Here is an 11780-nt window from a genome sequence, read left to right on the forward strand (position 1 = left end):
CCAAAAACCACATTCTGGCCCTCCATTTTGGAGTTTCCCCGAAAAAGCACTATATGAAATTATCGAAAAACTGTTTTGAGTTATAATTTTTTTTTGAACGAAAATATCCATAATAAAATAGAATAATTGCACAAAATGTATTATGTGATATAATTATAATATTTTATATCTTTATTATTGTATTATATTTTATTATGCTCTATTGTATAATACTATATAATATCTTTTATGGTCATTTTGTCATGCCAAAAGTACTTTCTCAGTTTATTTACCAAACACATGTTAAAGTTCCACAATACTTTAAAAATGTAGTTACCAAACAACAAATAGCTTTTTATAAAAGCTATACTTCCAAAAGCTATACTATCAAAAGCTCCCCCAAACGGAGTCTTAGTAGCTCAAGGAAGGTCTAGTCAACGGTGCTCAGATAGTAGTAGATGTAAGTCCAGATCGAAGTCCAAACATAAGAGTTTGACTTGTCATTATTGTTATAGGCAAATATATATTAAGACTAATTATTATAAGTTAAAAATTAAGCATTATAAGGATCAAAAAGAGAAGGCAAAATCCGCAGAAGCCAATGTAGCAAATGGTGTTTCTGATGGTACTGAAAACATTCCCACAGTGACTAATGGAGTTAGATCCAAAGATGAATGGATTCTAAATTTAGGTTCTTTCTACTACATATATCCCAATAGAATGGTTCTCCATATATGAATCAATTGACAGTAAAGTTGTGTTGATGGGCAATAATGCCCCAATTAACACAGTTGGAAAAGGGACAGTTTGAATTAAAATGCATGTGGTGTTATGAGAAACTTAACTAATGTTTGGCATGTTTTGATTTGAAGAGGAATCTCATCTCTTTAGGCATCCTTGATACTAATGAGTACAAGTACACAGCTAAAAGGGGATTTATAGAAGTTAGTAAACGTGCCTTGATTATAAAAAGGGGTGCAATCGAGCTGAGCTGAGTCGAGTAGCTAGATGCTCCCCAATTCAATTAAAAATACTCAAGATTAGTCGAGCCTTAATATCCAAGCTCAAACTCGACTCGATAAGAAAAAAGTAATACTCAAGATCAACTCGACTTGAATCAAATATCTGTAAAGTCAATAAACTCGATATATTAGTCATGTGTCATTGATAATAGTTACACTTAATAGTGCTAAATAAATATTTTATTGTCATCAGATTAACAAGATCAGTCTCAGTGGCATTTTCGAGTTTTCACATCAAGAACTTCTAATTACCTTTACGATTTTATACTTGCCACGTGTGAGAATAGGGCATTAATGGGCTGAAGTCGGCAGGCCCAACCGACTCCAGCCTTTGGCCCAATAGAAGAAGCGAAATAGGGGATCGCGATCGCGATCCCCCGCTCCACCTTCCTCGAGCGAGATGGAGCGGAGGCGTCGCGGGCGCTCCGCGGCAACCCCACGGCTGCCCTGTGGCCATTTTACGGCAGCTTGAACAGCTGCCGATTTTGCTCAACCGCCGCAAGAATCACGATAGTGAACAAACTGAAACCCACCTATGAATTCCTCATCCTCCAAGCCACCACCGCCGAGCCTTCTCTCCTCTCTCTCCACCCTCTCCTTCTACTCCTCCTCCGATGGTTGGCATGCCACCCCGATCGAGTGTCGTCCAAAGACCTTTCTGTGATCCATGTTTTCCTCTATTTCAAGATCGTGTTCAAGCCACCACTGTGAGATCCGCAGCGGGACCGTCGAACTGAGCCACCCTCGGCCGAGATCCGTTCCCTCCGTATACTCACCGGGGAGCTCCCCTTCTCCTTGTTCTTCTATTCTTAGATAATCTGTTTCGGACCCAACTAAGATTGTTCTTGATTCCTTCCTCCCCTCCGGCCACTACAACGGCCGCTGGCTGCCACTGCAGTCGGGTGGCCATTGACCTCCAGCAACCCAAGTCCAACCACCATCAGAGCTTCCTCTTCCCTCCTACCTCTCTTCCTGTTTTTCCTCCTTCCTTGTTTTCTCAACGGGGTGAAGAACCCCTATTTTGGGCCGTGATGGGGCCGTGATTATTCATTTGGGCCCTATTCGAATTTGGGCCCAGTTCATTCATTTTGGGCTTTGATGGGCCGTACCCATTTTGGGCCCTGTTCACTCTGTCGGGTCGTGCCCATTTTGGGCCCTATCCACTCTTTGGGTCATGCCCATTTTGACTCTTGTTGGGTTGTACCCATTTTGGGCCTTGTTGAGCCTTGTTCACTCTGTTGGACTGTATCCATAGTGGGCCGAGTTTGGCCCCTATTCTTCCTATTGGGTTGTGCCAATTATGGGCCGTATATCTTTTGGGTCCTGTTGGACCCTATTCACTCTATTGGGCTGTGTCCATTGTGGGGTTCATCCTGTTAGGTTGTGCCCATTGTCGGCTGCATACCTTTTGGGCTCTGTTGGACCCTATTCACTATGTTGGGTCGTGTCCATCATGGGCCAAGTTTGGGCCCTCATCCTGTTGTGCCGTGCCCATTATGGGTTGTATACCTGTTGGGCTTTATTCACTTTGTTGGGTCGTGTCCACTGTAGGCCGTATTCATTTTGGGCCATGATTATTCATTTTGGGCCTCGCTCATCTATTGTGGGTCGTATTCCGTTTGGGCCCTTTTTATCCATTGTGAGCCGAGTCCGTTCATTTTGGACCAAATTGATCCAGGCAACCCAGGCCAAATATCTCTTTTTGATTTTGGTCAAATTAGACTAAATAGGCCAAGCCTCGGATTGGACCTAATTATGCAGATCAAGCCCAAAAGCTTAACTAGCCTTGGATCGTATATCTCTTTCTCTTTTTAAGCAAGCCCACATTCTACTAGGTCTAGACTTTTTCTTTGATGGTCGATCTGAACCACTTGGACCAACCCCAAGACTAGGATTAGACCAAATCCAGACCTAAGCTAAGATTCTCTCTCCTCTCTTTTTTCTCTTTATAAACATGCTTGGGGATCCTAGTATAAGCCTTGTTATTCTTGTTGCTTAGATCCAAGTTGAACCAGTTTGGAGACCGTAAACTGCCCCGGCATCCGAACGGTAGACTGGCCATTACTTCAACCCCAATTAGATTTGGCCGCTTTTGATCTTTACCTGACTCATTGAATCTTTTTGGCTCAGACTGACCTAAGCAATCGGGTACTATTATCTGACCAACCTGATTTGGGGCATGGGACAGTAGTATTTAATTTTGATTTCTGAAATGATATTAAAAATTAATAATATTTTAATGATATTAAATAGGTGTATCTGACATGTTTCTCTGAAGTGGGATTTAAAGCGAAAAGAAGTAAGTAACTTAATACTTCAAAGTATATTTTTCCAAAGTACTTGGTTAAGTAATTATTAGTGGATTTAATTTTGATATATGTTTTGTAATTAGTTAAATGGATCAAGCATATTAATAATCATTTAAAACTTATGTTATATGTTATGATATCTGAAAAATGTAATTGGGCAAATTATGAAAAATTTATTTTGTATACATATATGTATTCTCAGCATGACTATAATCTGGCCCGACCAATGAAGATTATTCGTTGGCCCTGTCGACTTGTAATCTATGAGTAACCGGTTTTGACACCACGCCACTGGTGATTAAAATAGTGGTTTTTGGACACCTTGCCACCGGTGATTAGAATAGTGATTTTTAGACACTTTGCCACCGATGATTAAAATAGTGATTTTTGAACACCGTTGCTACCGATGGTTAATAATGGTAGTTTTTGGCACTTTGTGCGACCCATGCCACTGGGTTACGTGGCCATAGCCTATTGATGTTGGAATTTTAGTATCAGAGTTTTTGTGAAAATAATAATAAATTTCAAAAAAAATTATGCTATTTATGATTTATTCTTCAGTCATTATTTTATGTTTTGATTAAATATTTGGTATGCTTTGATCTCACTCTTGGATGTTATGTTGCTTGCTGGGCTAGTGTAGCTCATTATCATATTTTTTTTGTTTTTCATATCCAGATGTATGGACACCCAATCACTCGGGACTTAGGGAGTGCACTAAATTTTCTGATGATTATTTCAGTTATTGGCATTTTAGATATACTAGTTAGAGTATTTGATTAATTTATGTTGACATATGGTATTTTGAAACTTAGAAGTTTGCTTTGAATAAATTATTAAAAAATAAATTTAAAAATTTGTCATTGCTTTGATATGATCTGCAGCCTTGCATGCTTGTACAATCCGCCGTGCAGGTGTGCGGCGTTTGTCGCGCTCCGCGCTCGGGGCATAACACCACAACCATGCTTTAGCTCGTGATCGATAAACCACAGTACCAAATTTTTGCCCAAGGTAAGGCTCTGCATAGCATCACATTCTTAGTTGTGACTAGGCTATCCATAGTATCGCATTCCTGCCTATGCCGAGGCTCTCCACACCATTGACACACTTTATCCTAGTAGTATTTTATACTGAAACTCTAACATCCCCAACGACCCGGCACTAGGGGATCTATTTGGTCTAAACTCTTAGCGACTGTATGGTTCTTGGAAGCAACTAGGGGATCTATTTGGTCTAAACTCTTGCTCATACACCATGACCCATGGTTCGTGGGTAACATTAGTCAAGGTTCAACCTAGAACATTAATTTTGGAATACTCAAAATCACCTCAAGTAGCTATCAATCACCTACATTCCCAAATAAATTGAATAAACCAGCAGACAAGTATGCTTCAGAGTTCAGAGTTCAAATTGAAGTGCACGCACGTCGCCAATTTTAAGCGCAACAAAATCAACACTGGCTTTTTTTCGTTTATCACTTGGTCCTATACTATAATTGCGGCTTACCTTCTCTTGTCACGTCATTGAACCTCTCTTTCGTTACGGTCAAGAACACGAGACCCTAGATTCTAAATACACGGAGCTAATTAAAAGGCATGGCTAACGGTAATATATTCTTTCTTTGATTGTTACACCCGAGACTTGGCCACATTCCTATCAGTGGGAAACTGATCAAAGCTGGCAAGTGGAAATTTTGGATTCAAACTTTACTAGTCTCTCCTTTGAATGAATCTAATCTTTGACTGAGGGTGAGGGGAAGATACAAATGAAGATAGAAAATTCAACGAAAAAACTAACCCTGACCTTCATGGAGCCCGTGATCCAAAAAAATAAAAAATAAAAAAAATAAAACTATAGGACCATCTGAACGATTATTTCTTTATGAAATTTTTTGAGATCTTATTCTTAAGTACATGCAGTGAGAGAGTTTTTTTTCTTCACCAAGGTGGTAGCATAGATGGAACGGGGTTCTGTGTTCCACTGGGGTGGTCCAGGTTCAAAACGCGCAGGCATCGATTAAATTCAGAGACCGGATGCCTCACGCTTGGATGTTGCCGGTGGAAGTGCTTCTGGTCTGCTGGTACTGAGGTGGCACTGGGGTGACGTACTCACACATGGGTATTATACTCATACATGGGTGTTGATCCCAGTGGGAGGAGCCCATGGGTCGGAAGGGTACGCGGAAAACTTGCGGCCTTCATCGAACATTTCGTGGTGGAAAGGGGCCCAGTGGGATTGCTACGCAGGTGAGGTTTTCTTTTCCTCTCTTAATTAATTTTTTTATAAAAAAAGAAAGTTTTTTTTTTCTTTTTCAAAACCTTATTAGAAAAATCAAAAAAAAAAAACTGTGCCAAGAGGAAGAAAAGAAAGAGACAAGGAAAAAAAAAAAAAGAAGCTAGAGACAAAAATTTCCTTCCTTCCACCATTGGCTCATTTTTCCAAGGAATATTGTAAACTGACGCCCAAACAGCATCTAAGACACGGCACTAGCAGGGGTAGTTCTATATACACCCCCCCTATTGCTCAGGACAACCCCCAAAAACCAAAAAAAAAATACCCAAACTAACCTTTAGTGTAATTACCATATTGCCCTTGAAATTTTCTCATACACCCCCCTTCCTCCTCCTCCGTTTCGTTTTGAAAAGAAAAAAAAAAAACACCCCTCAAACCCCCCTTAAACCCCTCCTCCCCCGTTCCCCCTTCTCCCTCTCGTCGCCGGCATTCTCCCGATCTCCGACCACCTCGCCGGCTTCTCCCGGAACCACCTCGCCGGCTTCTTCCGAAATTTTTTTTTTTCACGGTTCGTGCTCCGTTCGGCACTGGATCGCCGAACAGAAGCCTTCTGTTCGGCTGAACAGTGCCGGACAGAAGCCTTCTGTTCGGCACTGTGCAGCCGAACAGATCTGTTCGGTTGAGGGTTGCTGTTCGGCACTGTTCAGCCGAACAGAAGCCTTTTGTTCGGCGATCCAGTGCCGAACGGAGCACGAACCGTGAAAAAAAAAATTTCGGGAGAAGCCGGCGAGGTGGTTCCGGGAGAAGTCGGCGAGGTGGTCGGAGATCGGGAGAATGCCGGCGACGAGAGGGAGAAGGGAGAACGGGGGGGTTTTGGGCGTTGGCGAGGTGTTTTGGAGGGGAAGACCGGGGTGGGGGGGGTTTGGGGGGTGTAGAGAGCAATTTAGGTGAGGGGGTGGGGAGGGTGGGGGGTAATTTAGGAATTTTTAATTTTTTAGGGGTGTCCTTAGCAAATGGGGGGGTGTAGAGAGTATTTAATTTTTTTTTAATTTTTGGGGGGTGTCCTGAGCAATAGGGGGGGTGTATATAGAACCACCCCACTAGCAGCTCAACACACACAACAATAATTAGAAACAAGCTTTTCCAACTTAAAATCTGACACTACCGCACCCTGCCAGTATCAGATTCAAAAGCCGTCCCATTGCCCCACCCAAAAGTCCAAAAGCCACTCAAATGACAACGTAAGGTCACCGTCAAAAGTAACCAGCAAACGAACCACAGCCATACGAAGGCGTTAAAGATCAAGAATAAGAGCAAAAGTCAACATCGTTTGCGGAAATTTTGAAGCTTCATTAGTCTTCAATAATCGCTTCGACTTTCACTTAAACAATTGCATCATTACTTTTTCCCATCAAACCTTGATCATTTTTTCGTCTCACTAGAAGAAAAACTTGACCATCACTTTCAGTACTGCTATAGTTTAGTCTCGTGGCTCTCCGTCACTTCCGTTGAACAATGGTGGCGAATCAAAGCAACGTGCATGATATTACTCCTTTAATTTTTACAACACTATTGGGTGGCCCTTTACAGCCTCCTTTATCTTCAAAAAAAAGAAACAAAAAGAATTACGACACTAGAATCGTATGCCCCCTATAAATTAAGAAGAGCATCAGAGCACATTACACTCAAAAGCATCAGAGCACCAGCCATGGAACTCCAGCTCCCTTCCTTACCCATCCTTTTCGCCTTCCTCCTCTTTGTACTCATAGTGATAAAGTTAACCAAATCCACAGCAACACGAAAGCTGCCTCCGAGCCCATGGAAGCTCCCTATAATAGGTCACCTCCACCACTTGCTCGGAGCTCTCCCTCACCGTGCCCTCCGTGAGCTGTCGCGGCGGCATGGCCCTCTCATGCACCTCAGGCTCGGACAAGTCGATCACATTATCGTCTCCTCCCCGGAGATGGCAAGAGAGATCCTGAAGACCCAAGATCTCATCTTCGCCTCGCGGGACAAAATACTAGCGTCCAAGGCGTTCTATGACGGCGCTGACATCATCTTCGCGCCCTACGGCAGCTACTGGCGGGAGCTGCGGAAGATATGCGTTATCGAACTACTGAGTGCAAAGCGTGTCAAGTCCTTCAGCACACTTCGACAAGAGGAGATGTCCAACCTAGTGGAATATATCTCCACGATGAACAATTCCCCAGTTAACCTCAGTGAGATGTTTCTCCTGGCATCCAATACTACGACCTCGAGGGTGGTATTTGGTACAAAATGCAAGCATGGGCCGAGATTCATCTCAGCAATGAAGAAACTCGTTGAATTCCTCTCCGGATTTAGCGTAGCTGATCTATTCCCCTCGTTAAGCTTTATTGACACTCTCAGCTCAAGGTTAAAAAAATGTCACCGGGAGATGGATGAGATCCTCGGGGAGATCATCAAGGAGCATGAAAGGAAGAGAGAAACCAAAAATAGCAGCAACGAGGAACGGCAACAAGGGGAAGATCTTGTCGACGTTCTCTTAGAGCTAAAAGAAAATGGTGGACTTGAGTTCCCCCTCACGCTCACCAGCATCAAGGCCGTAATCATGGTCAGTATGCCTAACTATGCATCTAGCTTTTTCTATAAAAATGAATAAATAAATAAATAAAAGGCATGGCAATACATATTGTTTCAAGTACCTATCTTTCAATTATTTGTAGGATATGTTCGGGGGAGGGACTGAGACATCATCGACGACGCTGGACTGGACGATGGCGGAGTTAATGAGACACCCCGAGATAATGGAAAAGGTTCAAGCAGAGTTGAGGCAAGCTTTGAAGGGGAAGGCCAAGATCAAGGAGGAAGATACCAATGAATTCCATTACATGAAGTTGGTGATCAAAGAGTCTCTGAGATTGCACCCGCCGGCTCCGCTGTTCCTGCCGAGAGTCTGCCGTGAGAGATGCCAAGTGGACGGCTACGATATCCCTGCAGGGAGCAGGATTATGGTCAATGCATGGGCTATGGCAACGGATCCGAGGTATTGGGAGGACCCGGAGAGCTTTAGGCCTGAGAGATTCGATGGCAGCTCGGTGGACTACAAAGGTGGCAACTATGAGTACATGCCTTTTGGTGCAGGCAAGAGGATGTGCCCGGGGATGACCTTTGGCATGGCTCAGGTGGAGATGGCCCTGGCCAACCTGCTCTACTATTTTGATTGGAAGCTCCCTAATGGGATGGGCCCCAATGATTTGGACATGAACGAGTCCTTTGGGGCAGCCGTGGGCTTGAAGTCGCCTCTGTGGTTAATTGCTATTCCTTACGTGCCCATCTGAATGATATATAGCTGAAGTAATTAGATGTTGCTTTTAGGGGAGCAGACTATGCTGCCAGATATCTACATGCACTATTGCAAGCCTGCCTTTGTGCTCGTGGTATACAAAATTATTGTGTCCTTGCAATTAAAATAGTGTTTTTATGAAGAAATAGAAGGTTTGGAAATAAAATAAAACGTTAGTTCTGCTGACCTCCAAGTCTTATGACTCTCCGTTATGTGTTGGGCACCATCCTTTTGTAGGTGATCTTCGTAATTGCACATTTCAGTCTCATTTTCATCCTGGCGATGTTCGCTTATGGCTTCCCATGATGCATGGTGAATTTATTTTGTTTTAGCTGTGTGATCTCCATGTGACAGCATTACTGTTTTTGTCCTTATAAAGAGTCTTTCTTATGCGAATAAGCTTATTTCCTTAAATAGGTAGTGAAAATTGTTGATCAATATGACTGTGCATGCATACCACAAAACATGAGAAATGATAAGGTTGCATACCCACAATCGATATAATCTACATCAGAACTTTTAAGGTAGTGAGATATTTTAGAGCCTGTTTGGATGATTGGGCTGAAAATTTTATTGGATTCATATATAGATTGGGCCAATACAACCAACAAAATTATAGAATTATAGGCTGGCTAAGCTTATATTCATAAATACCTAGAAATAGAATAGAAGTGGGCTGGTCTGAATGGCCTAAATCCTATAGGAAGAAAAAAAACAAACTTGCTAAGTTTTTTTTTTTTTTTTTTAATATATAGGACACTAGGACAAACTGTTGAAGAAGGGTATGTAAGCTATATTAGTCATCTAGCCTTACCTGAGGCTAATGAAGAATAGTGGGATGATGCTTTCTTCCAAGTTTCCGTATGCTCGATTGGAAAGTTCAATGATAATAATGTATCAGGAAGCAACTTTGTTTTCAAGCATTTTGAAGATGTGGCACTATATCAAGTGGAGTGGAGAGGGAAAGCTCTACCCCCTTCAGAATTTATGAAAATTCTTGGAAACATCATAAAAAAATATATATGATAATGCCAATGTCATGAATTTAGAGCTATGTAGACTTTTCTTAATAAATTCCCTATTCAAACAAACCTCCTTAGAGAGAAGGAGATAAGAAAAGTAAAAATAGAAAATATTTTTATTTTATTTTATATATATATATATATATATTTTGAAAGTTTAATTTATGAAAAGAAAAACAACTATGCTAGCAATCTCCGGCAACAGCGCCAAAAATTGATAGTCAACTTTAAAGACCACGCAATAGCAGGTACCTTATAGGATAGTGATTACGGGTATCGATCCACAGGAATTGGGGTACAGTTGTTTTATTAAAATATTTAAAAAGGAGAGTTTGTAAAGAAAATTAAACTAAGAAATTTAATAAAAATATAATTGATAATAATATCAGTTGGGAGAAACCTAGGGCAAGGAATTCACCACTAACTCAGGAATAAGGGTTATTTGTAATTTATTTCATTCTTGGATTATTATGCAGATCGGCTACAAGCCTAATAAGCATTTGAATAAAATTTCACAAAAGTAATTTAGGCATAATCCATCTTTAGTTAGTATGAAATGTCTACCCTAATCTAAGATGGTAGCACATCGCATCTTCCTTAAGCATGAACTATCTTATTTTTACTTCAATGATTATGAAAAACTTTTGTATAGACTTCATACTTGAAATTACAAAATTTAAGCATGAGGTAAAAGGATATTTATTAAGAACAAGAATGTCTATACAATTCCAAGAATATGAAATTAAATAAACAAAACCCGTCTTCCTTTGCTAGGGCTGCATCCAGCCCTAGAGAAGGGTTCAGCCTTCCATGGAATTGTGGACGACGGCAGTGAAGAAGGATGAAGACGGCATGGCTGGTGTCTTTAGTCGGAGAAGGAAGCGTGATGATGCGATGGTAGAAGAAGCTCTGTTTCCCCCTCCCCTCCTTCGTTCCATTTCATTTTTTTTTCTTTCCATGGGAAGTCTTCCCATAATACCCAAAAGTATTCTCTCCCTATTGTCTTCTATGGGATTCAACCTCCGAAAGATGCTTTCATGGGATCCGTCTCCTCCCCTTTTATAGCCTTCACAAGCCCTCTTGTTTCCCTCTCTAGATAGGATCTTCCGAGTGGGAAGATAAGCTCGTGGAGGCTTCATCTCTTCTGGACATTGGCAAGATAAGCTGGGATTTGGAGGAGACCATGGATGTTGAGAGGATCTCGGATGGCTGGAACAAGTGTGGGCGAGCTGGGAACACAGGGGATAGTGATGATCGCTGCTGGTATTCATCTTGTGAATAATAGAAGGAAGCCATCGGGAGGTTGCTTGATTTGATTCGCTGGATCCGCGGTTGTGAAGCTCGTGATGGGAAGACGCTCACGTGGAGGCAGCTGCTCGCTCTCATCCGGAAGCAGAGGACAAATCGGAATAGGGGAGGATGGAAGATGATCCGTGAAGCTCGGGTTGAGAACAGACGCCCAGATTTGCTCGATCCGTGATGAAGAGACGATGGGATGCATGCGAGGAAGATGCGTGAGCTGAGAAGATGATGCTGGAGGATACGTGAACGGGAAGATAAGGATGAACCGAGATAGAAGGAGGGCTAGGGAGTTGGAATGCGGAAGAGATGAAGCTGGATGCTTGGGACTCGGCTGGCAGCTGGGATTCCGAAATTTGCTGGAAGATGTTGGGATGTTATCTACGGCTGAGATGAAGACTAGATCAACGTGGACGTGATGAGCGTGGAATCTAGCGGAAGAAGCTGGCTTGATTTTGTTCGTGGGATACGGGATCTGGGAAGGACGTGGAGGAGTCGATTAGCTTGGACGATGGGATGAATCCGTAGATGATTCGGCTGATGGTTGGTCCGTGGGATAAGGCTGCTTTGGATATAGGATGGACTCAGAATA

At 42.2% G+C, this 11780-nt stretch overlaps 1 protein-coding gene across 1 annotated transcript; it reads left to right on the forward strand.

The window, feature by feature from the left end:
* The first annotated feature begins 7196 nt into the window (after positions 1–7196).
* On the forward strand, positions 7197–9053 carry LOC103698879 (premnaspirodiene oxygenase-like). Its single transcript, XM_008780928.5, has 2 exons — positions 7197–8135; positions 8248–9053. Exons 1-2 carry the CDS (start codon positions 7251–7253, stop codon positions 8860–8862), a joined length of 1500 nt encoding a protein of 499 aa, XP_008779150.4. The 5' UTR covers positions 7197–7250; the 3' UTR covers positions 8863–9053.
* The last annotated feature ends 2727 nt before the right edge of the window (positions 9054–11780 follow it).

The sequence above is a fragment of the Phoenix dactylifera genome, chromosome 14 (genome assembly GCF_051530095.1).
Source record: "Phoenix dactylifera cultivar Ajwa chromosome 14, Ajwa_hap1_PhDact_Kaust_v1.1, whole genome shotgun sequence".
Taxonomy (NCBI): Eukaryota; Viridiplantae; Streptophyta; class Magnoliopsida; order Arecales; family Arecaceae; genus Phoenix; species Phoenix dactylifera.

Bases quoted from the DNA above. Each gene is read 5' to 3' on its own strand.
- LOC103698879 (XM_008780928.5), top strand. From the start codon at position 7,251: ATGGAACTCCAGCTCCCTTCCTTACCCATCCTTTTCGCCTTCCTCCTC. The intron at 8,136-8,247 runs GTCAGTATGCCT...AATTATTTGTAG, and splicing joins GCATCAAGGCCGTAATCATG to GATATGTTCGGGGGAGGGAC.